The 25,731-nt window shown below is 43.8% G+C and overlaps 1 protein-coding gene, 1 non-coding gene and 1 pseudogene across 2 annotated transcripts; 2 read left to right on the top strand and 1 right to left on the bottom strand.

The window, feature by feature from the left end:
- Window positions 1-69: 69 nt before the first annotated feature.
- On the top strand, window positions 70-25,452 carry Cnrip1 (cannabinoid receptor interacting protein 1). The gene is made up of 3 exons (XM_021663737.2): window positions 70-647; window positions 2,896-3,046; window positions 24,471-25,452. Exons 1-3 carry the CDS (start codon window positions 469-471, stop codon window positions 24,633-24,635), a joined length of 495 nt encoding a protein of 164 aa, XP_021519412.1. The 5' UTR covers window positions 70-468; the 3' UTR covers window positions 24,636-25,452.
- LOC132646905 (small nucleolar RNA SNORA17) lies at window positions 18,777-18,913 on the bottom strand. Its single transcript, XR_009585240.1, has one exon. It is a non-coding gene; the product is annotated as a small nucleolar RNA SNORA17 (small nucleolar RNA).
- LOC132646894 (small nucleolar RNA SNORA48) lies at window positions 19,155-19,286 on the top strand (annotated as a pseudogene).
- Window positions 25,453-25,731: the final 279 nt, after the last annotated feature.

Raw genomic sequence — 25,731 nt, forward strand, 5'->3', positions numbered from 1 at the left:
TGGTGTAGCAATTTTCGCCCTAGTGCCTGCCCGCCCCATCCTCCTCGGCATCCGGTGCTGTTCTAGGAGGAGCCTAAACGTCAGTCCTGCTGAAGGGGATTGTGGTGCGTAAACAAGATTAACTCTCTAGCCCCCAGCTGCGCTGATTTGCGGGGCAGCCTGCCAGTCCAGTCACCGCTAGCCCTCGCGTGCGCGCAGGGCCGAGCGTGCGGCGCGGGGGATGGGGCAGCCAGCTGCCTCCTTGCTGTCTCCGGGGCCCGCTCCGTATCTGAGAGTGGTGGAGGGCCACAGCCTCACCAGCTACTGCTCAAAATCTGGGCTGGACGGAGGCGACCGCTCCTAGCAGCGGCCTGAATCCATCAGCTCCTTCTTCCTCCCTGCTTGTCCCCCTCCGCCTGTCGTGCAACAACTCCCTCCAGCCCGCCCTGTCCATCACCCCGGCCACGATTGCCCGCCCCTGTGCCAGCAATGGGGGACCTACCCGGGCTCGTGCGCCTTTCCATAGCGCTGCGCATCCAGCCCAACGATGGCCCTGTTTTCTTCAAGGTGGACGGGCAGCGCTTCGGCCAGAACCGCACCATCAAGCTGCTCACCGGCTCCTCCTACAAGGTGGAGGTGAAGATTAAGCCTACAACACTGCAGGTCGAGTGAGTGTGGGGCGCGCCTGGGGAGGGGGCCGGGAGGGCAATAATATCGGGGTATGCGAGAAGCGCGGAGGCCCCAGAACGTCTCTAGCCCCATTCCGCCCTTCTAGTCTCTTGCGTGTAGAGCAGGATCTCGGGTGAGGGCAAGAGGTGATCGCCCCGACCCTAAATGCTCTCCCACCCTGAGATTGTAGGACTACATGCCTGTTTCCTTCCACCCCATCTCAGTGAATACCTTTAAACCTGCCACAAGAAGCCAGGGGTTGCAGGGTTGGGGTGGGGGGTTGAGGTTGTGTTTTGGAGGGTTGCTTTGTTTTGATTTCTTGTAAATTCCACCCCACCCCACCCCTCCACCCCCCACCACCCCACCCCCGTCCACCTACAACAGGGAACCACAGGTAGATAGGGTGGGGCAGGTGGTAGAAAGACATGGAGGGTTTCGGCAACCCCAATCTCCTCTCTCCTCTCCTGGATCCTATAATCACTGCTGCTTCTGCTGACAAGACTGAAGGAGGAAGAAAGACTGAAGGATGATTAATCTCGGTGGACAGATGGTCACTGGGTTCCCTGAGGGACGCTCTCCAATACTGTTTTTCCAGGGTTAGTGGCAGCTGAAGCATCAGGCACAAATCAGAGGGCCCCGCCTGTGCTACCATCATGGTTTTCCGTTCACTGGACCTTTTCTTTCCTTCTAGCTGAATTGTTCAGTCAGTCTAGTGATGTTCTCTGTGACAGTTAACAGCATCTTCACAAGAGGGGTGTAAAACCGTGTAGTGACTTATGGAAAAGAATACACATATGGGTCTTAGTTTTTTTGTTTTTTTGTTTGTTTGTTTGTTTGTTTTCCTGTTACTGTGATAAAATCAATCTAAGTAAGATGGGTTTTGTTTGCCTTACAGTTCGAGGTTACAGCCTTCGTGTAAAGAAGTCAAGGTAGCTGGAACTTGAAGCAGCTAGTCATATTACCTCCATAGTCAAGAGCAGTGAATTGATGCATGCACACCAGTGCTCAGCTGTTCCCTCCCTTTCATTGGCCCATAGCCCAGCCCATGAGGTGGTGCCCACATAGACATGAACACAGTCTGACCCATCGAGACAGTTCCTCACTGAGGATTCCTTCCCAGGTGATTCTAGACTGTGTCTAGTTGACAACTGAAACCAGCCAACACAGGGTCCTGAGCGTTATGTAACATCTAGTTTGTAAGAGAGAATAAAACAACATTTGAGATCCCTAACACCCTGTGGGAGAAAGGGGCTTTGAAACCACCAGATACGTTTAATTAATTTGAATTAAGTAAACTAATTTTATTTAGCCTCCTAGATACAAAGATCTATAGCCATACTAGGATGTTTTCTGACATTCCTGCACACTCATCAGTATCCCCCCAAACCTCCACCCCTCCGCTCCCTGTACCCATTGACCTCACACTGCTTCGTTGTTCCTGCCCTTGCATGCAGGCTTTGCCTCTCTCTTCTGCCCTGTTAACCTTTGCCCTCACTTCCATGTGGTATTTTTCCCTTTCTTTGGTGGTAGTTCTCTAGATTTCAAGCTAGAGTAAAAGCAGATTTGGTGCTGGTAAACTTTCTCTAATTACACTTAAGTTTTATGGAGGATTTCTTCACTGCCCTAATCCAGTGAAATAGTTTGGGTTCGCCAGAGTTTCTAGTTTTACATTTCCAGGGTGAAGCCTAAATATTTATATTCTGATAGGTTCCCAATTGATACCCAGACTTTGCATTGAGAACCTTTAACTGCATATGAAGGGATGGTGCCACTGAGAATTTCTGAAGTGTGGTAAACCTGGAGGAAGATCTTCAATTGTTGGAATAAAAAGTTTAAAAATAATAAAATCCATCTTTTTTTTTTTTTTTTTTACCTCAGAGGTCTTCGAAACTATCCACATATATACATCACTTAGATTTGCCAGTGCCAAATTGCATTCCAGACCAGTGGGGTCCTGATATCTGGAGTTTGGGGTCAGGCTAGGCATAGGTGAAATTTTATTTCCATCCATAATTTGAATGAGAAAAGATCTCTTATAGATGAGAATACTGAAGTTAGTCTAGAGAGTTGGTCTGTGATCATATTACTGCTTAGCCAGACAACCTTAATATCCCGAGCTTTCTGAAGTTCCTACCATGTCTTCCTTAGCCAAACCCTGTAGGTTTTCTCTCTAGGATTTTCGTCTAGACTAGGACAGGATGAATAAGCGAACTCCTGCCATCTGTGCTTAATTCAAGTCCATTGCAGGAACATTTCCATTGGCGGTGTGCTTGTCCCACTGGAACTGAAGTGTAAAGAGCCTGATGGGGAGAGAGTTGTCTACACAGGCATATATGATACAGAAGGTGTGGCTCCAACTAAAAGTGGAGAGCGACAACCCATCCAAATCACCATGCCGGTAAGTCCAAGTTCCAGGTGTGTGGTATGCTTCAGAACAAAAAGAAACTACAGGGGGAAAAAATCATTACCTCTTTAAGAATGAGGAAAAAAGGCACTGGAACCAGTACTATGGAAATTGGGCTCTGTGTTAACTATGGTTACAATATAAATTTAAGTTTTTAATATAGCCCAACATGTTAGTCATTTCTTTTATGGTTTTGCAGTTAGCATTAATCCAGAGTAGAAAATCTTTCCTAATTGTGAGATTAATTATGTATGCATATATACACTCTTGAATGCTCAAGGTTTCATTTGTTAAATTTCAGATGAATTAAATTTAAATATCACTTCATTTCATATCATTTTATTAGAAAATAATGTAGAAATTAATCCCTAAAATACGCTGACATGAAATATTGTATTTAAGGCTATTTATTTGTTAATTAATAGATAATTGATAAATAATAAATAAGTATGTTAAACATACTAGTAAGTTCAATATGATAAGATTATATTTACAATTTTTATAGTCATTACTTCTTGAACTTTTGGCTAAGAAAAACTGTAGATTTTTTTTTTCAATGCAGTTTATTCAGGAACCTTGAACAATCTTCTGACCCTGGGGAAAGCCAGCCCACAGCTTACATAGCCTCTGGGTAGCCAACCCAGGCGTGCCACAGGGGCAATGCAGATAGGTCCACATACATGGAAGCAAGCCAGATCCTCAGCCTTAGCCAAATGTGGAATTGTTCGTGACAGAGAGCACTCACCATCGGGAAGGTGGAAGGCAGAAACCAGCTCCATCTTTAAGGCATAGCATTCCGCAGCTCTCTACAGTTCCCCCTTTCTGTTTCAGATGCATCAGGCAAGAGTAGAGGTCTGATCTCTGACATTAGAAATAAATTGGGACTTTGTACTGATGTTCACTTAGGCGTCATCCACCCAAAGAGCATCAGACCCATCCGATACCTTTTTCTCAGAGGCGGGACCTGGGGCATCAACCCGCATGCAATCAGACATGCTCTTCTCTGGGTCCAAAGCGGCTGACCCTGAGTGCAGTGCTTAGCCTCGCATCCTGAGCATAACATTTTAGCTTTTTATGGTATCCAACCATGCTTGGGGAGAATGTCCTGCTTCAATGGCTGTAAAGGCCTGAATGATCATGGCTGCATCACACTGTTGTGAGACTCTAATCTTGCATATATACCACAGGCAAACCAAGGAGACCAACACCAGAAGGCCTGCTAACGCTCCCATGCCCGCCCATTCCTTCAGATGATTCATGGCTGCAGCAATCCATGATGATAATCCTGTGGCTAGTCCTGTGTCCACTCTGGTAGAATTTACTGTGACAATGGCCACTCTCAGCTGCTCCATCGTAGTATCGAATTCTCCAGTCCAATTACCTAAAATATAGCTTGACAATTGTTTATACAGATTTGCAGCACAGGAAAAATTCTCATGTTATATGCTAGTGACTCAAAGTCCAGCATATTTTCACTGACAGCCAAGTTGAGCGATTTGCCATAGGGTATCAATTTGCTCCTGCACGAGGTCAATCCTCTGATTGAACACCAACAAGCTTCCTTTTCGTTGAGCATTAATTCCTTTATGTACAACTAAGGCATGAGCTACATTGACTAAATGATTATTCAGGGTCTGAGCAGGCTGCCCAGTATGACTCATGGCTAATGCCCGGGTGGTAGCTCCAACAGCCGCCAATGAGATGGTAGTAACAATGGCGGCTGTAGTTCCAAGATCCCTTTTCTGTCTGAAGAGAGTCATAGCATGAGGGGCATCAACGGGCACAGGCACCCAGTGAGGCATGCGAGTAACCAGGGCATACCTAAATTCACTAGCATTCCAGCATCGGGCAAAAAAGCAAGTATCATTACCACAATTACTTGGCTCTATCTGGCTAATAATGAATAAAAATGGGGGATATAGACAAACAGGTGTGGGCTTATAGGAAATATTATGAGAAGCCTTAACCGCCTCGTTGGAACATCCTGCGTCAGTTCTAGAACTAGCAGTGGTGGTGTCCGAGGTCTGAGTAGGTTCAGGAGACCATTGCCCCCAGGGGCGAGACGTGCTCCATGCCAATTGACTAACTCCATGTTTTCCTCCACTTTTGAAAGTCATTTAAGGTTCTTAAATTATTTTTTCCCTTTTTTTTTTAAATTTTTCATCAATTACACTTTATTTATTCTGCATCCCCCCATAAGCCCCTCCCTCCTCCCCTCCCAATCCCACCCTCCCTCCTCCCTCTGCTTGCATGCCACTCCCCAAGTCCACTAATAAGGGAGGTTCTCCTCTCTTTTCTGATCTTAGTCTGTCAATTCACATCAAAAGTGGCTGCATTGTCCTCTACTATGGCCTGGTAAGGCTGCTCCCCCCCAGAGGGAGGTGATCAAAGAGCAGGCCAATCAGATTATGTCAGAGGCAGTCCCTCTTCACATTACTATGTAACCCAATTGGACTCTGAACTGCCCTGGGCTATATCTGTGCAGGGGTTCTGGGTTATCTCCATGAATATTCCTTGGTTGGAGTATGAGTCTCTGGGAAGACCCCTGTGTTCAAATTTTCTTGTTCTGTTGCTCTCCTTGTGGAGACCCTGTCCTATCCAGCTCTTACTATTTCCCAGTTCTTACCTAAAATTCCATTCACTCTGCCCAACAGTTGCCCATCAGGCTCAGCATCTGCTTTGATAGTCTGAAGGGCAGAGGTTTTCAGAGGCCCTCTGTGGTAGGTTCCTAGGTTGTTTCCTGTTTTCCTCTTCTTCTGATGTCCATCCTCTTTGCCTTTCCAGATGGGGATTGGACATTTTAGTTAGGGTCCTCTCTCTTGCTTAGTTTCTTTAGATGCACTGGTTTTAGTGGTTTTGTCCTATGTTGTATGTCTATATGAGTGAGTATATACCATGTGTGTCTTTTTGCTTCTGGGACAACTCACTCAGGATGATCCTTTCCAGATCCCACCATTTACCTGCAAATTTCATGATTTCCTTATTTTTCATTGCTGAGTAATATTCCATTGTGTAGATGTACCACAATTTCTGCATCCATTCTTCAGTTGAGGGGCATCTGGGTTGTTTCCAGCTTCTGGCTATTACAAATAAAGCTGCTACAAACATGGTTGAGCAAATGTCCTTTTTGTGTACTTGAGCCTCTTTTGGATATATGCCTAGGAGTGGTATGGCTGGATCATGGGGAAGCACTATTCCTAGTTGTCTGAGAAAGCGCCAGATTGATTTCCAGAGTGGTTGTACAAGTTTACATTCCCACCAGCAGTGGAGAAGGGTTCCCCTTTCTCCACAACCTCTCCAGCATGTGTTGTCACTTGAGTTTTTGATCTTGGCCATTCTCATGGGTGTAAGGTGAAATCTCAGGGTTGTTTTGATTTGCATTTCCCTAATGGCTAGTGAGGCTGAGCATTTCTTTAAGTGCTTCTCTGCCATTCGGTATTCCTCTACAGAGAATTCTCTGTTTAGCTCTGTTCCCCATTCTTTAAGTGGATTACTTGGTTTGCTGCTTTTCAGCTTCTTTAGTTCTTTATATATACTGGATATTAGCCCTCTGTCAGATAAAGGGTTGGTGAAGATTCTTTCCCAATCTGTAGGCAGTCGCTTTGTTTTGGTGATGGTCTCCTTTGCTTTGCAGAAGCTTTTCAGTTTCACGAGGTCCCATTTATTGATTGTTGCTCTTAGAGCCTGTGCTGTTGGTGTTCTGTTCAGGAAGTTTTCTCCTGTACCAATGAGTTCTAGGGTATTCCCCACTTTTTTTTCTAGCCGATTTAATATGTCAGGTTTTATGTTGAGGTCTTTGATCCACTTGGACTTCAGTTTTGTGCAGGGTGATAAGTATGGATCTATTTTCATTTTTCTACATGTAGAGATCCAGTGGGACCAGCACCATTTGTTGAAGATGCTATCTTTTTTCCATTGTATGGTTTTGGCACCTTTGTCAAAGATCAGGTGTCCATAAGTGTGTGGGTTTATTTCTGGGTCCTCTGTTCGGTTCCATTGATCCACTATTCTGTTATTATGCCAGTACCATGCAGTTTTTAAAACTGTTGCTCTATAGTACAACTTAAGATCAGGGATGGAGATACCTCCAGAAGATCTTTTATTGTAGAGGATTAATTTAGGAATTCTGGATTTCTTGTTATTCCATATGATGTTGAGAATTTTTCTTTCCAGGTCTGTAAAGAATTGTGTTGGTAATTTGATGGGAATTGCATTGAATCTGTAGATTGCTTTTGGTAAAATGGCCATTTTTACTATTTTAATCCTGCCAAGCCATGAACATGGGAGATCTTTCCATCTTCTCATATCTTCTTTCTTCAGAGACTTGAAATTTTTTCATACAAGTCTTTGACTTCCTTGGTTAGGGTTACTCCGAGGTACCTTATGTCATTTGTGGCTATGGTGAAGGGTGTTGTTTCCCTAATTTCTTACTCAGCCCTTTTGTCTTTTGTATATAGGAGGGCTACTGATTTTTTGAGTTAATTTTGTATCCAGCCACTTTGCTGAAGGTGTTTATCAGCTGTAGGAGTTCCCTGTAGAGTTTTTGGGGTCACTCACGTATACTATCATATCATCTGCAAATAGTGATAATTTGTCTTCTTCCTTTCCAATTTGTATCCTCTTGATCTCCTTCAGCTGTCTTATTGCTCTAGCAAGGACTTCCAGCACTATGTTGAAGAGATATGGAGAGAGTGGGCAGCCTTGTCTTGTCCCTGATTTCAGTGGGATTGCTTTAAGTTTCTCTCCATTCAGTTTGATGTTGGCTATAGGTTTGCTGTATATCGCCTTTACTATGTTTAGATTTGTGCCTTGTATCCCTGATCTCTCCAATACTTTAAACATGAATGGATGTTGGATTTTGTCAAATGCTTTTTCAGCATCTAGGGAGATTATCATGTGGTTTTTTTTCTTTCAGTTTGTTAATATGGTGGATCACATTGATGGATTTCCGTATATTGAACCACCCCTGCATACCTGGGATGAAGCCTACTTGGTCATGGTGGATGATATCTTTGATGTGTTCTTGTATTCGGTTTGCGAGTATTTTGTTGAGTATTTTTGCATCAATGTTCATAAGGGAGATTGGCCTGAAGTTCTCTTTTTTTGTTGGGTCTTTGTGAGGTTTAGGTACCAAGGTGACTGTGGCTTCATAGAATGAGTTTGGTAATGTTGCTTTTGTTTCGATTTTGTGGAATAGTTTGAAGAGAACTGGAGTTAGCTCTTCTTTGAATGTTTGGTAGAATTCTGCGCTGAAACCATCAGGTCCTGGGCTTTTTTTGGATGGGAGACTTTCGATGACCGCTTCTATTTCCTTGGGAGATATAGGACTATTTAATTGATTTACCTGGTCCTGATTTAGCTTTGGTAAGTGGAATCGATCAAGAAAATTGTCCATTTCATTTAAATTTTCAAATTTTGTTGCATATAGACTTTTGAAGTAAGTCCTAATGATTGCTTGGATTTCCTCAGTGTCTGTAGTTATGTCCCCCTTTTCATTTCTGATTTTGTTGATTTGGATGGTGTCTCTCTGCATTTTAGTTAGCTTGGCTAAGGGTTTGTCTATCTTGTTGATTTTCTCAAAGAACCAGCTCTTGGTTTCATTGATTCTTTGAATTGTTTTATTTGTTTCTAATTGATTGATTTCAGCCCTGAGTTTGATTATTTCCAGCCGTCTGCTCCTTCTTGGTGTGTCTGCTTCTTCTTTTTCTAGGGTTTTTAAGTGAGCCATTAAGTTGCTTGAATGCGCTGTCTCAAATTTCTTCTTGAAGGCACTTGCTATGAACTTTCCTCTTAGCACTGCTTTCATTGTATCCCACAAGTTTGGGTATGTTGTGTCTTCATTTTCATTGAGTTCTAGGAAGATTTTAATTTCTTTCTTTATTTCTTCTCTGCCCCAGCTGTCTTTTAGTAGCAAGTTGTTCAGTTTCCATGTATGTGTAGGCTTTTTGCTATTTTTGTTGTTACTGAGGTCCAGCTTTATTCCATGGTGATCAGACAAGATACAAGGGATTATTTCAATCTTCTTGTATCTGTTGAGGCTTGCTTTGTGACGAACTATGTGGTCTATTTTGGAGAAGGTTCCATGAGGTGCTGAGAAGAAGGTAAATTCTTTTGTGTTGGGGTGTAAGGTTCTGTAAATGTCTGTTAGGTCCATTTGATTCATGACCTCTGTTAGAGATATTGTTTCTTTGTTTAATTTCTGTTTAGTTGACCTGTCCTTTGTTGAGAGTGGGGTGTTGAAGTCTCCCACTATTAGTGTGTGGGGATCTATGTGTGGTTTAAGTTTTATCAATGTTTCTTTCACAAATGTGGGTGCCCTTGTATTTGGGGCATAGATGTTCAGGATTGTGATGTCTTCTTGGTGGAATTTTCCCTTGATGAGTATGAAGTGTCCTTCCCCATCTCTTTTGATTAATTTTGGTTGAAAGACTATTTTATCAGATATTAGAATGGCTACTCCTGCTTGCTTCTTGTGTCCATTTGCTTGAAAAGCCGTCTTCCATCCCTTTACCCTCAGGTAATATCTATCTTTGTGACTTAGGTGTGTTTCTTGTATACAACAGATTGCTGGGTTTTGTTTATGCATCCATTCTGCTAGTCTGTGTCTTTTTATTGGAGAATTAAGTCCACTGATATTGAGAGAGATTAATGACCAGTGGCTGTTAGATCCTTTGAATTTGATGTTGGCTGTGGTCATACGGTTCTGTGCTTGGTTGCTTTTGTTTTACTGTAGTGGGGTTATTTATTTTCTGTGTTTTCTTGAATGTAGCTAGCTATCTTGGGTTGTATTTTCCCTTCCAGTGTCTTCTGTAATGCTGGATTTGTTTGTAGGTATTGTTGAAATTTGTTTTTGTCATTGAATATCTTGTTTTCTCTGTCTATGAGGACTGAGAGTTTTGCAGGATATAGTAGCCTGGGCTGACATCTGTGTTCTCTTAGGGTCTGGATGATATCAGTCCAGGCCCTTCTGGCTTTCATAGTCTCTGTTGAAAAGTCAGGTGTGATTCTAATGGGTTTGCCATTATATGTTACTTGGCCTTTTTCTCTTGCAGCTTTTAGTATTTTTTCTTTGTTCTGTATACTTACGGTTTTGATGATTATGTGGCGGGAGGATTTTCTTTTCTGGTCTAATTTATTGGGTGTTCTATAGGCCTCTTGTATTCTTATTGGCCTCTCCTTTAAGTTGGGGAAATTTTCTTCAATGATTTTGTTGAAAATATTTTCTGGGCCTTGGTGCAGGGAATCTTCTTTTTCCTCTATTCCTATTATTCTTAGGTTTTGTCTTTTTATGTTGTCTTGAATTTCTTGGACGGACTGTGTCAGGAATTTTTTAGATTTAACATTTTCTTTGACAGATACATCTATTTCTTCCATTGTATCTTCCACACCTGAGATTTTTTCTTCCATTTCTTGTATCCTATTGGTTATGCTAACCTCTGTAGTTCCTGCTTTCTTCCCTAAGTTCTTTCTCTCCACAATTTCTTCCATTTGTGTTTTTTTTTTAATTTTTCCAATTCTATCTTCAGGTCTTGAGCTATTTTGTTGGTTTCCTTCCCCTGTCTGACTGTATTTTCATGTTTTTCGGTCAATTCCTTCAGCTGTTTGTTTGAACAATCCACTGTTTCTTTTATTTCATTCAGTGATTTAAGCATTTCCTCTCTAATGGCCACAGACTGTTTGGCTGCAGCTTCCTGTATTTCTTCACGGATGGCCATAATCTCCTTGTCTTTAATTTCCTCCATTTCTTTACGGATAGCCATGATCTGTTTGTTTTTATCTTCCTCTAATTCTTTTCGTATTTTATTTGTTTCCTCTGTTATCTTCTTCATGAGCATAGATGTTAGGTCATCTCCTTGAATTTCATTTATGCTGGGGTATCTAGGGCTATTTGCCCCTGGATAACTGGGTTCTGGAGATGCCATATTGCTCTGGCTTTTGTTGTTTGGACTTTTACGCTGTCCTCTACCCACTGGGCTATCTTAGTTGTTTGAATTTAGTTTCTGGTTGTTCCTGGACTCTTGTAGTGGAGAGAATCCCTTTGGCAGGAAGATGGTTTTTCCTGAAGGAAGCTTTTCCAGCTTTTTGGGTATAGTCACTGGATGTCCGGTGTTTTTCAGGAGTTGCTACAGCTCACCTCATGCATAGAGACCTGGGTAGTAACTGTGGTCCTGATTAGTCGAGAGGACTCTCCTCTCACTGGGAGAAGTCCTGGAGACAGTTGCCCTCCTTCTTTCTTGGGTTTCTTGCTGTAAATTTAGTGATCAACTGCTGTAACCTGTGTGTCCCGTGGTTTGGTCGGTTTTGTTAGGGATAACTGGTTGCCCCTTGGAGCAGTATCTGGGGGGTTGATCTCAGGGTTCCCGGTCTTTTGTAGATCTGAGGTTGGGGCTCTGTGCCCCAGAACCCAAGAGGTAATTTGTGGCGGGTGAGTACTGCTCTGGTGTCTTGGGGCGCACAGTTCTGCCTGTAAGGTGTATTTGGTACAATGCAGGCCTCTGGGCTGGTGGAGCGTGCGCCCGCCTGCTAGTCTGCAGAAGCTGAGTTTCGATCACTCTGTGCTCCCTGTTTGGGCCCAGATCTGTGATGGCTGGGCGTACTCACCTGTCTGCGATCTGCAGGCTGCTAGACTTTCCCTAGGTGACCCCAGCAGCATGGTTTCTTCCTTTCCTGTGGGGTCCTCTCTGGACAGGGGTTCCCAGTCCCTGTTGTACTGGGGCGCACAGCTTGTCTGTACCGCTGAGCTGAGCGTGCAGATCTCTGCGCGGCAGGAGCTCAGTTGTGTTGGCGGTGGGTACCCGCCGTCCTAGTGACCTTCCGGGGATAGACTGGTTGACCCGTGATCAGTCTGGCAACTTTGCTTCCCAGTGGGGTCCCCCCGCGGCTGGGACTCCCAGCCTCAGGCACCCTTGTGCTCACAGATCAGCCTGGGAAAGTGATTGGGACACGGACGCTTGCGGCTCCAGCCCGGAGACACAAAGCCCGCGTTACCCGGGATTTCTTCCGGGTTCTGGCTGGGTAGCCGTGAGTGGACCCGACCAATTCCCACACCGTGGGAGCCTCCCCTCGCCTGGGAAACACGATTGATGTAGTTTCAGGGCCCAGAGTTCAGTCTCCTGGTCTCTGCACGGAGTGCTGAGTGCTGTCCTGCTTCTCAAACGTGGTGCTCTCCCAGTGCCGCCATCTTGGCTCCCCCAGTTTATTTATTTTTATATACAGATATATTTTTACATTCAGGTCTTGCCTCTGAGAAAGAATGTAATGTTTTTCTGAGTTTGACGTAATTCACTCAATGTTATGATATGCAGTTGTACACATCTCCCTGCAGATGTCATTATTTAGTTTTTTCTGTATGTCTGCATAAAATTCCATTCTGTTTATGTATTGTGTTCTATTAATTTATTCATTTGTTAATGGACATCCAAGTGTGTTACATTTCCTGCTTCTGTAGCTATAAACATGGATGTAAAAGTATATCTGCAAGTATATCTTAGAGTCCTTTAGGCATATGCCCAAGAATGCTATGCTTGGATCATAAAATAGTTTTATTTTCAGTGTTTTGAGAAGCCTTCTTACTATTTCCTCAGTGGCTACTGAGAAAAGTTTATACTCCCATCAACAGTGGAGAAGGGTTCCTCTTTTTCCCACATTCTGTCCAGCATATGTATGTCATTTGTTTTCTTGTTGACAGCCGTTCTGACTTTGGTGAGCTAGAATCTCAGTGCAGTTTTAACTGGCTTTGCTGGTGGCCAAGAGTATTGAAAAATTTGTCAAGTAATTATTTGCCTTCTGAATGTCTTCTCTTGAAGGCTGTCTATTCAGTTCATTATCCCATCTTTTGATGGGAGAGTTTGGATTTGGAGTATTTCACTTTTGCAGTGCCTTGTGTTTTCCTGATGCTAATATCTTTTGCTTTACAGAAGCATCATAACTTCATAGTCTATCTTCAGTCAACCCTTAAACTCACTCTATGTGCTACTGAACTCGTGTTTAAAAACTCTCTGCTTATGTCTGTACCTTAAAGTGTGTTACCTGTATTTTCCTCTACCACTTTCAAAGTTTCTGGGTGTTTTTTTTTTTTAATCAATTTTGAATTTGTTTGTATGGACAGTGAGAGAACTATTTCCAGTTTAATCCTTGCCCTGTGAAAACCCAGTCTTCCCAGCGTCATTTGTATCCTAGTTAGGTTTCTGTTGCTATGACAAACACAATTACCAAGAAAAGAGTTCATTTCATCTTACAGTTGTCGCCCATCATAAAAGGAAGTTAGGGGAGGAAGTCAAGGCAGGAATCTGGAGTCAGGAACTCGAGTGGAGGAACACTGCTTACTGGCTTGTTTTTCATGCTTACCCTGCTTTCTTGTACAATCCAGGATCATCTGGCTCTAGAGTGGAACCACGCACAAGCTGGGACCTTACACATAAATATTTAAGAAAATTCTCCACAGATTTGCCTACAGGGCAATCTGCTGGAGGCAGTTCCTCCACTGGGATACTGGGTGGGGAGGTGGGGTGGTGGCTGCAAACCCCATAACCAGAGGAGTGTTAATCCGTGTGAGGGCAACATGACTCAATAGCCAGGGTTGGTTCAAACTTCAAGAATTTGACGCTGGTGGTTTATTTTAGACATTTTTAAGTACAGCACAATTTGGGGGGAAAAAAGGTTTTCTGGTGATAATTCACTCAATTCCATGTATACAAAGTAAATCTTAATACATGATTACATTGAAACCCCTGTAAAGTACAAGTGGCAGCTACCATAATGATGGGTTCTATAGTTTAACTGAGGAAACAGGCTCGAGGTAAGCAAACTCAAGATAAGGTTCTGGGATTGTTGGAAGTGGTCAGGCCCTACAGATAGCACAGAGGTCACCAGGCTGTTATCCACATCTGCTCCCAGGCTTGTGGACAGAAAACAGGTTGTACATCTCTCCCTTTGAAGAGACAACTCTACATGTTTAACATTCCTGGTTCCCCTGGTGCTTGTCTTATGAGCACAAGGACAAGCCTACGACAAGTTCTTTCTCCCCCATAAACATCTAATTTTGTGTCAAATTGACAAAAACCAACCAGCACTATTTGTTAGAAAGGCTGTCTGTATAAACTCAGTCTTCCCAACAGCAAGTGTTAAAGAAGCCATGTTCCTTAGCAAATGTTAAGTGTTCTGGGACCTGAGTTAGTCACTTTTCTTGTTGCTGTGACAAAATGCCTGATTAAAGACACTCAAGCAAGAAAGGGTTTCCTTTGGCTCACAGATAAAGGCCACAGCTCCTCCTGGCAGGAAAGACATAACAGGAGCAGAAGGCAGCTGCTCAAAAAGCATCCCAAGTTAAGAAGCAGAAAAAGGTGAATGCTGGTGCTCAGCACATTTTCTCCCTTTTATTTGGTCTGGGACCACAACTCATTAGTAGAGCCACCTGCATTTAAGGTGACTGAGGCTTCCAAGTTCATAGACAGGCCCAGAGAGTTATTTCCATCGTTATTTTAAATTCTACAAGTTAAAAGGGGCCTTTATCAAAATTTAGGAGGCTGTAAGTTGTGGTTATATTTGGGGGTGTTCTACTCTGTTCCATTGTTCTGCATGTCTAGTTTTTCTGCCAGTACCATACTGTCTATGTCACCATGGCAGTGGTTCTCAACCTTCCCAATGTTGTGACCCTTTAATACAGTTCTTCATGTTGTGGTGGCCCCCAACCATAATATTTTTGTTGCTACTTCGTAACTGCAATTTTGCTACTGCTATGAATCATAATGTAAATAGCTGATATACAGGATATCTGATGTCTAACCTCCATAAGGGTCATGACCCCTCAAGAGCCACTGTTCTATAGTATAATTACATAGTCAGGTATTGCTATGCATCTAGCATTGCTTTTTCTACTCAGGAATGCTTTAGCTATTCAAGATCTTATGTATTTCTTGGTGAATTTTAGGGTTGTTTTCTGAATTTTTATAGGGATTGTATTAAATCTGTTGACTGATTTCAGTAATATTGCCATCCTCATACTATTAACTCAACCTAGCTATTGGCATGAAAGATTTTTCTATCTTCTTGTATCCTCAAGGTTTTGTTTGTTTGTTTGTTTGTTTGTTTTTGGTTTTTGGTTTTCTGTTTTGTTTTTTTTTTTTTTGTTTTTTTTTTTAGTGCCTTGAAGGTTTCATTTTAGGGGTTTTTAATACCCTTTGTTAGGTTTATTTCTATGTTGTGTGTGTGTGTGTGTGTGTGTGTGTGTGTGTGTGTGTGAATATGCGTGTGGGCGTGGCTATGTGTGTGCATGTGGAGGGCAAAAATTAAGGTTAGGCATCTTCCACTCTCACTCTCCGCCTTATTTTTTTCAGATTTTATTTTGTTAATTTCTTATGTGTGTTGGTGTTTTGCCTGTGTGTATGACAGTGCCTGAACTGGAGTTACAGAGAGTTGTGAGTTACCATGTGGGTGCTCGGAATTGAACCCGGCTCCTTTGGAAGAGCAGCCAGTGCTCTTAACCACTGAGCCATCTCTCCAGTCCCTCTATCTTCATTTTGGAAACAGTCTCTCCCTGAATTCAGCACTTACAGCAAGCCCCAAGGAGCCACCTGTCTTTCCCACCCTACCCCCAAGCACTCGGGGTACAAATATGTGTGATCATGCCCAGCCCTCACATAGGTGCTTTAAATCTAAACTCATGTCCTCATGCTCTCATGCAGTGGGCATTTTACTTACTGTGCTATCTATGCAGCCTGTAGGGGTTTATTATTTATTTATTTATTTTTATAGGTATGTATGTTAGGATATGCCACAGCATACATGTGGAGATCAGGTGATGTCTTTGACAAATTTGTGTGATCACTTCCTTCCATCTACCTTCATGTGGACACCAGGAATAAAAATGAACTTGCTAGGCTTACATGCTAAGTTCTTCTACTTACTGGCTGATTCTGCCAGTCCAGTTTATTCATATTTATTGAAATTATTGCCATAAAGATTTCACAGATTAAGAGCTATGCAATGTATAATCATGCCATTTTTGTTTTTTATCAATGACATTGGTAATGTTCATTCTCATTCAGTGGTTGAGAATTTATTTTTTCATAGCAATTGTGACAACGTGTACAAGAGCTATGTAAACTCAAACCAAACAAAATCCCATCGTGGAGAAGAGAGGTGGGCACCGAGTAGCTGAAGAGCTGTTGGCAATCGATAGCTGCTGGAAAGGGAGAGCCAATCATTTAAAAGGTGTGGCCCTGATAGGTCAACCATGCTCCAATGGACACACAGCCAGAAATACATGGGAAACACAAAACTGTTCTTGAGATGGGTTAAAAATATAAAATAAAGGACTCAAGTTGGGTGGGTAGAGAAGGAGAGTGGATCTGAGAGATATTGAGAGAAGAGTGAATATGACCAAAATACATTGTACAGAATTCTCAAAAAAAATAAAATAAGAAAAAATATTTATTAGTTATAAAGGCATATTTAAAACACTAGATTTTAATATCATTATTTTGTCTCATAAGAGATGATGTGCCGGGAGGGAGTGGTCATCCTTTATGGCTGCTTCTGTTCTCAGGTGGATGAGAATAAAAGTCTGGGCTAGACAATAAAAGGACCGGAAGTGGAACTCCAGAAAAACTAATGGAAAGAATAAAAACCTGGGAGAGAGGGAGATGTGCAGATTTAACAGCAGTGTTCGTTCTTAGCAGTAATCGAGAAACCAAGCCAAGCGAGGAATATAAACTAACATCTTGTGCATTGGCTATGACTGTTGCCATCAGCATATTTCTATTTTGGTCTCTTGTGTTACTGAATATTCTTAAATTAAGACTTTCAGAGACTGGACAGATGGCTCAGTGCTTAAGATTGCTTGCTGCTCTTCCAAAGTACCCGGGGTTCTATCCCCAGCACTACATGAAAGCTAACAGCTGGCTCTAAGTCCAGTTCCAGGGATCCGATACCCCTTTCTGGCCACTGTGAGCACCGAACACATGTGGTTCACAAACATACATACAGGCAAAACATCCATACACATAAACTAAAAATAAACTTAAAAAAAAGACTTTCCTCATTTAAAATATTTTCAATAAGTATAATGCCTTACATTTTCTTTTACTTGTGGTTGTTTGTTTGTTATTTATTTTTTTATGTTTTGTTTTGTTATTTTATATCCAGCTCTTTTTAATGTCAGAAGAACTTCTGTTTTCCTTTTACCACATGGCAGTTTTTCTCAGATGATTAGCTTTCTTTTTAAAACTTTTTCACTTAAAAGTTGAGTTATTAAATGAGATTGCTGTATTCACAAAACACTGCTATCTTTTTTTTTAACAAAACTGATATTTTCATTAGAATGTGATGTTTTCATTTTCATATTCTATTTTTTAACTTTTTATTGGTTCTTTGTGAATTTCACATCACCCACCCGCCCCAGTCCCACTCATCTCCCTGTCCCCTCACACCCGTCCTTCATCTTTTCAACCTTTTCCCCACCAAATGAGAACAGAAGACCTTGTTGTAGAAGCTGCAGTGAGTCACTGTACCCTTTGGTCTACACTTCCCCGTCTGCAAATGTTCATCGTGGAGTCGTTGGTCTGTTTTGAAGCCTCTGGTTTCTGTTACACTAGCAATACTGGAATGGGACTTGTTTTGGATACCCTGTTGTTGCCCTGTATCATGGAGATCCTGTAGTTTTGGCCCCTACATGCACTCCAGCCGTTCATCAATGGGGTAAATGTTGGGATGGGCTGATCAAATCCCTGGCTCTGGGCCTGCGTGGTATCTGAGCTGGTCACCTCCCCCCCCCCCCCCGCCTCCTCCCTACTCCCATCCCCAGCTCATCCATACCCACACCACCAGGCCAAGCTCCCCTGCCGTGCCCCAGCTGGCCCATCCAATACCACCGCCAGTAAGGGGCCGAGCCCGCTCTCAGGGGCTAGCTCACTCACAACCCCCAACAACCAGAGCCAGCTCTATCCTGCTGCTCAGGCAAGGTAGCCTGTGAGGAACAAGGTGAGTTCTCCCACTCTCATGACCTCAGGGCCAATTCTCCCACTTGCTGTAGGTGGTGAGGACGAAGGGGAAGGAGGAGGGTATCTCTCCCTTGCCTGTGCCACTGCACAGCAGACAACAGTCAGGGTTGGTGCTCTTGCTGTCAGGGCCTGATCCCCTGCAGGCAGCATCCAGGGCCGTGGTGCTTTACTGTGCTATCCAGGGAAGGTGCAGGACCTGCTCCCAGTGCTGCAGCTAGTGAGAGGCGGGGCCAGCTGTCCCACGATGATCTGATGAAAGATGGGGCAGTCCTCCACAAAGTTTGCTCCTCTTAGTAGTGTCCAGGATCTCTGGGTGTCTGGGATCATCTCAGCAGTGGTTTCAGAAGTGCTGTGCTCCACCCATGCATTACGGCACCGTGGAGGGGTCATCTTAGACATGGTCTGCCCCCTCCCCCCCCCCCCCCCGCCCAGAATGGCAGGGCACTGAACTAGTGGCCATCTCAGGTTAGCTCCCTGTCCAGGTCCCATGTCCCCGGACTGGGCGTCCTCTCCCGGGCTGGCCCATGTGGCGGTCATCTGTCTCGGGTTCTTTCCTGTCCACTACCCCAGTCCCACATGACCCCATGTGGGACCGTATTGGCTTTGTTTCCAGAGTCTTACAGGACTTGGGTGGTGTTTTCCTCCTCTTGCTCCTTTTCCTGCGAGCCTGTCCGATCCTGTGCAGAGCTGGATTGACGATCATTTCAGGCTTGCTTTTTTCAGGGAGTGTTAAGCTACTAGGCATCCAGATGTGCACAGTTCAGACCACTGAGCTGAATGTAGACATATCCTCTCACCTCTCTGCCACCCACTGATGCACATGTGGCACAGCAGAAATACCTACAATGCTTCTAGGGGCAGGGGAATGTACATATTCTTAATCTAATTTATAACATGTCAATCTTAGGTTTTGAGGTAGGATATGTCATTTCATTTTGTGAAAAAAAAAATAACTTTTTTTTCACAGAAAAACCTGAACAAAAAGATAGAAAATTTTGATGACTTAGAAGTTAAAGCTCTATTTTTATGTGCTTTATATTTTATGTATTTGAGCTCATGTGTATAAGCTGTTGTAATCTTTTTTCAGTTAAGATTGTACTATGGGCCTCTGGCAGTGGGCAAAGAGACATCTTGTTGGTGGTGGTGTTCTTATACGAGTCAGGGTCAGAGCAGACGGTAGTCCTTTGTTCATTCTTTCTTGGTGGCCAAAGCTGTTTTATGCCTACGACACATAAAAAATCCAATCTAATCCAGGCAGTGTATCAGAGAAGGAGGATGACAGACGGACCTGTGGACCGCCATATCACCCGCAGATCTGCCCTCTAGCACATGGCTCAGGTGGGCCATAGCCCATGCAGTGTGGATAGAGGAAGTCGCCCAGGGCCCACCAGCTATGTGGCCAGCCTGCAGCTAACGCTGGTGGCCAGATGGCAGAGAAAAGAGAAGTGGAACAGCTTGAGCATTATGATGAGAGATGGAACTGTGGACTGGAGGGTGGAGAGGAGTAGCCTGCTGTGATTGGCCAACCCTGATGCCTGGGCCATGGTGAAGTCCCAGGTCAAGCTGCCACCGAGGGCCATGGCTGAATCTGTGGCTGTGCAGTGGCAGGTGTCACTGTCAATGTCTGTGGCTCAATATTACCCCATAGTGATGCTTCTGGACAAGGCAGCTGCCAGGGACCACCTGGATGTCCAGGAGCTGTGCAGAACTGGCTCTGTCCCTCACTGGATGTGTTGCTCTAGAGATCTGGCCTCATCTCTCACTGCTGGCAGCATTCCTGACAGGGTAGCAGGCTCTGTGCTTTGCCCAGGCAGCACAGTGGAGTTGGCCCTGATGGCAGGGGTGTAGGTGAGCCAGCCCAAAGGATGTGAGTGGGAGAGCTGACCCTGCCACTTCTCTGGCAGTCAGAAAAGCTACCCACATGATCATGAACTCAGGAAAGCTATTCCTGCCCAACTGCACTTGGGAAAGTAGACTCTGAACCTTGCCTGAACAAAGCCAACCCTGGTATTGGGGGCACAGGTGAGCTAGCCCTTAGGGTAAGAGTGTGGGAGAACTGGCCCTGCCACTAGGCTCCCTCTGTGAGGTGGGGTGGGGGTGATGCCCTCACCCCTCACCACGTGCAGCAGTCAGGAGAGCTAGCTTTGGGCTCATGAGAACAGAAGAGGTGGTCCTGTCCCTCTCTGGCTGCAGCACTCAGGAGAACAGGCCCTGCACCTGTCCTGGGTAGCACAGTAGTGCTGGCCCTAGTTAAGGAAGCACAGGTGAGCCAGCCCTGATGGTGAAAGCATGGGAGAGCAGGACCCACCACTTGGCTGCCATGAGGTGGTATGGTGTGGTCCTTCTGTATCCCCTGCTGCCACCTTTGGTAGATGGAAGAGCTGGCCATGAGAGTGAGAGAACTATCCCTGCCCCTTTACTGACTATAGCACTTGGGAGAGGAGGCCCTGTACCTCACCTGGGCAACACGATAGAGCTGGACCTCACGGCAAAGGCATGGGTGAACCAGCCCCTCACAGGCTGCAGTACTTGAGAGAGTGGACTCCAAGCCTTGACTGGGCAGCACAGTGGAGCTGGCTCTGGAGGCCTGGGTGTGACCTAGCCAGAACAGTGCTGGAGAGCTTGCCCTGGTGGTGCAGATAGGGGAGAGCTGGTGGAATGAACAGCTCTGCTACCACCCAGGCCCCCATTCAGGGCTCTGAACTGGCCCGCCCCAAAGTCTATTTCATTTTCGAATGGTTGGGACACATGAAAGGGCCAGTGCTGCTGACCCAACGCTGCAGAATCACCATGACAGGGGGCAACAACAGGATAACTGAGGGGTCACAGCAGACCAATGACTCATTGCAATGAACATTTGCAAGTGAAGATGTGTGGACAGAGGGATAAACTTCACACACTGACACACTGCAGCTTCCATGATGAGATGTTGTCTGTGTTTTTTGCCGTTGTTTCGGTTTTGTTTTGTTTTTTTTTATTGGGGAAGAAAGTTGCAAGGGGAAAGGACAGATATGAGGGGACAGGGAGATGAGCAGGACTGCTGTACATGATGTGAAACTCAAAAAAAAATAAATAAAAAATAAATAAATAACAGATTGTACTATGCTTGTTCTCACATCATATTAATACCCTGAGTTACTCGATGATGGCTGTGCAAATCCATCGTTCCAATACACCATCTTGGTCATAATATTTTCTTAATAGCAGATGCCTAGAGTTAGAAATTTTAACTAATTGGATAGATAACTGGTACCTCTGTAAGTTTGTATTTGCTTAATGATGTGTTTGAATATTTTTTCAAATGTTAATCATAGTTTTCTTTTTTAATTTTTTTAAATACTTACTGATTTTATTTTATGTATATGTGTGTGCACCCTAATGTTGGAGCCCAAAGAGGTCAACAGGCCACAGACTCCCTGAAAAATGGGTTACAGATGGCTATGAGCCAACATCTGGGTCCTGGGAACTGAACTCAGGTCCTTTGCAAGAGCAACAATGCCTATAACAGCTGAGCCATCTTTCCTGCCCCAATAGTTTTCTTTTAATGAATGATGGTACAATTTTTTATCCTAACAGTCTTAGAAATTCATACCAATTCATGTAATATTTTATTTACTTATTACACATTATATATCACTATTTTTTAAAAACTGCCAATACTTAGTTTGGTGGGGCTTAGGTTTTCTTTTTCTCATAAAATTTTAAAAATACAAATAAGCACCTAAGAAAACAAATGTACTCTATTAGTTTCTAATGCTGGTAGGTGGGATTAAATTGGAAATTAGAATAATACTATCCTGTGTCTTAGCCTTTAACTGAGGTTCAATCCAGAGTCTTCTATGTTTTCTAAGCAAGTATTCTACCCCTGAAATATGTCCCTGGCTGAATACCATGCACTCATTATTTCACTGTATTTGATTCATATAGTAATAAAAATAATATAAAATTATTTTTAAATTGCAATACAGTAGTCTGTTCTATAAGTAAGCATTTTCATATTCAGTTCTTCACTGCTCTGAACTTTACAACATTCTTTAGGAAGCATGATTTCGGGACCCACATTTATTCACACCTTTACCTTGACTTTCAAAGGACTCTTAAGTTCTCAGGAGCCTACCTTTCTGTGCTTACTGCAAATGAATACTGATTTAAAGAACAATCAACTATGTGACAAATAATAAACCGGTTTTAAGTCTACAGTTCAGTGTGTTTGGGCCCACATCAGTCAAGATACAGAAGGTTTTTACCATTGTCCCTCCCAAAATTCTCTTGCACATTTTCATCAGTCTCCTCCATCCCAAGTCCTCAATAACCACAGATATTTTCTGTGAGGATAGTTTATATTTTATCATATGGTTTTAAGGTAATTGGAATCATGTGGGTTATTTGCTCTAGAATCTAGATTATTTTGCTTATAGTGTCTTAGTATCTATCCCTGCTCTTATCTTAGTCTACGTGTCATACTGATAGCCCAGTCCTGTCATTTTTACACGTATAGCAAAACTTGCCTCCCATCAAGTGGAGGTTGGGGATTTAGCTCAGTGGTAGAGCGCTTGCCTAGCAAGTGCAAAGCCCTGGGTTTGGTCCTCAGCTCTGGGGAAAAAAAAAAGTAGTACACAAGTCAATAGTTGGGTATTTTGACCTGATTCCAGCCTGCAGTTGTTATAAACAAGCCATGGTCTGCTCGTAGGTCTTTAGGCAATGGCTCCCTAGAAAAAGAGCTACTTCTCTTCAGAGCCAGGAAGTGTGTAGGCTCCAACTCCATCCCTTGTTCACATCAGACACACTTCCCAAAGGAAAGCTCAGGTCTCACTTTGGTACTAAGTCCGTGGGTGAGGCAATAAGCCCTGAGCGCTTTGGAAAGCTCTGTGACAAACACCTGGTCACCCTCCTCCTGTATCAACTGCTAAGCATAAACTGCTAAGCATAAATGCTCCCCTTGCTCCCTGCCCTTCTCTCGATGTCTCCTGGCTCTAGGAGAGTCTACGATTCCTGCCAAGTCCGTCCCTGCCCCTTCCCATCAGGGGACGGGCAGCGGAGAAAATAACTGCAGACACAATGCTGTCTAATGCCAGATCCTCTAAATAGCTACGGAAGGCAGTTGTCAGGCAAACCCCAGCCCTTTTGAGCACCTGCCCAGTGGCCTCTAGTGCATTCTGTGACCTCTTTTGTGGCTACAAGGCAAACTCATTCTTATGGCTCAGAATCCCATGCAGTAATTTTTATTGAACCTGCCTTCCAGCCTTCGGGTGGAATGATGACACAGTAGTTGGGGCTAGCCTCGAACTCATGGCAGTCTTTTTCTCTCAGCCTTCCATATGTTGGGGTTTCAGTGTAAGCCATTACACCTGGTTGAATGCAAACATGTTAAGAGCAATAATCATACCTTACACAGTTTTTATATGTGCAAGGTACATAATGGGCACTCGTAGTTTGAACAGTACAGTACCTAAACTTGAGACATAGGCACAGACTCCTGACGCACACACCCTCAATATTTAAAGTAAACCTTTATGAATCCAATCCAGGCACAACATTTGTGGTTGCCACCTTCAGTCAAATGTCCCCCCAGGAATTGAAACTAATGATAAAAGGACAATTATTTATACTTTACGTTTAGATGTATAATATAGACATTTTCTTGTACTACTGTCATTTGAAAGAGAACCCGAAAGGTGACCAGTCAACACTTTTCTCTTTCTTCTCTTTCCAATTCCCTTCTGTGGTGAGGGGAATTTTATAAAAAGCACTGAAACTGTGAGTCTAAGATTGGCTTTCCACAAGGACCTCTCATGGAGATAGCCTGGAACCCCTGCACAGAGGTAGCCCATGGCAGTTCAGTGTCCAAGTGGTCTCCATAGTAATGGGGACAGGGGCTGTCTCTGACATGAACTGATTGCCTGCTCTTTGATCACCCCCCCCCGAAGGGGGAGCAGCCTTACAAGGCCACAGAAGAAGACAATGCAGCCACTCCTGATGAGAACTAACAGACTAGGATCAGAGGGAAGGGGAGGAGGACCTCCCTTTTCAGTGGACTGGGAGAGGGACACGGGTGGGGAAGAGGGAGGGGAGGATTGGGAGGGGAGGAGGGAGAGAGGTATGGGGGGATACAAAGTGAATAAACTGTAATTAATAAAAATAAAAAAGAAAAGAAAAAAAGAAAAATAAATTAAAAAAAAAATTAAAAGATTGGCTTTCCAGAAAACTATACTTGGAAAACAAGATAAAGCCATGAAGCCATCCAATGCCAAAGAAATTTGGGGGTGATATCTTCAATGATGTAGGATGTAGTTCACAAAAGGAAATGTGTGAGCTTTGCAGACTGAGAGACATGCCTACAGAGACCTGATTATCAGGAGCTGTGTCACTGACTTTGGCTCATGGCAGGATGGGATTTTAATGGCTGTCTCTTCCTTCAGTTCACAGATATTGGGACCTTTGAGACAGTGTGGCAAGTGAAGTTCTACAATTACCACAAGCGAGACCACTGCCAGTGGGGAAGCCCATTCTCTGTCATCGAATATGAGTGCAAGCCCAATGAGACGCGCAGCCTCATGTGGGTAAACAAGGAGTCCTTCCTCTGAAAACGGCTCCTCCTGATGCTGCTCGACAATCTCCGGGAATCTACGTTTAGACAAACCAGCACAAGCCTTAACCAAGGCACACCACACTAAGGCTGTTTCCCAGTGACCTCCTGCCCCCAATTACTATGAAAGTGTGATTCCCTCTGATACAGTACCTGTGACATCAAAGATGCTGTCACGTCCCTGAAAGTTCTCCCTCCACTATCCTCTGCTGGTATCCCTGAATCTGTCCGTGCTCAGTCATACTGTCTGCCAGTGTGACTAGAGCTAAGTGGGACCAGCAGGTTTGTCCTAAACCGAAAAGTTCCACAGAAGGACCCTGGTGTTTTGTTCTCAAGATGAGCAATTCCTCCCTTTTGTGTTCATTGTCAAATTAAAATAACAATGTGCTTGAGTCCCCCACATGTGATATTGTGACATGTAGCATGCAGTGTTTGTTGAGCATCCAAAGCAGGCTTTGTGAAAATGTAGCAACACACTCAGCAGTGAATGGGACTCAAATGTTGTGCTTCCTATCAACAGCTCAGCTCTTTCAGAGAAAGACAGTGGCGGAATAAAAAGATGAATGTGTAAAGACGTATTTATAATGTATTAGTAATCTTTCAAGTAGCAAGGCATTGTGCTGTGGCCTGGTAGAAATAAGGAAGAGACTTGGTTGTGGAATTGGAGCTGTGGCTCTCCCCTTTGGCAGGCTGCCATAGACTCCAAGCTCACACAGAGGTAACACCCGTACATACCCTCTCACTTGAACTTTGTACAATCGTGTATGGAATGGTGATCAACTTTTGATATTTCTTAATAAAGACATTGAAAATCATGCCCCCATTTCAACGCCGAATTGTGCAACAGCTGTCTAGCAAGTCAATCTTTTTTTTTTTCTAAGACAGTGAACTTAGATCTTTATGCTGAAGGGGCAGTGCACTAAGAGCAAAACTACCATAACTGTCTAACAGCGGGCTTCCGGCAAGGTCCAAGCTGGCAATAGGAGTGTAAGCACCTACTAAAAACTCAGAATAGGTTTGTCATTACCTTTATCCTTACTTTGCGGCAACTATTTCACTAGTCAGCATCTTCACTAGCAAGAGGGCCTCAGGCT

Source organism: Meriones unguiculatus, chromosome 12 (genome assembly GCF_030254825.1).
Source record: "Meriones unguiculatus strain TT.TT164.6M chromosome 12, Bangor_MerUng_6.1, whole genome shotgun sequence".
In the NCBI taxonomy this organism is placed as follows: Eukaryota; Metazoa; Chordata; class Mammalia; order Rodentia; family Muridae; genus Meriones; species Meriones unguiculatus.

What these genes read in the sequence shown, in the direction of transcription:
- Cnrip1 (XM_021663737.2), top strand. Translation starts at nt 469, where the DNA reads ATGGGGGACCTACCCGGGCTCGTGCGCCTTTCCATAGCGCTGCGCATC. An exon ending in CCTACAACACTGCAGGTCGA is followed by an intron (nt 648 to 2,895) that starts GTGAGTGTGGGG and finishes AGTCCATTGCAG; the next exon opens with GAACATTTCCATTGGCGGTG. An exon ending in CCATCCAAATCACCATGCCG is followed by an intron (nt 3,047 to 24,470) that starts GTAAGTCCAAGT and finishes CTCTTCCTTCAG; the next exon opens with TTCACAGATATTGGGACCTT.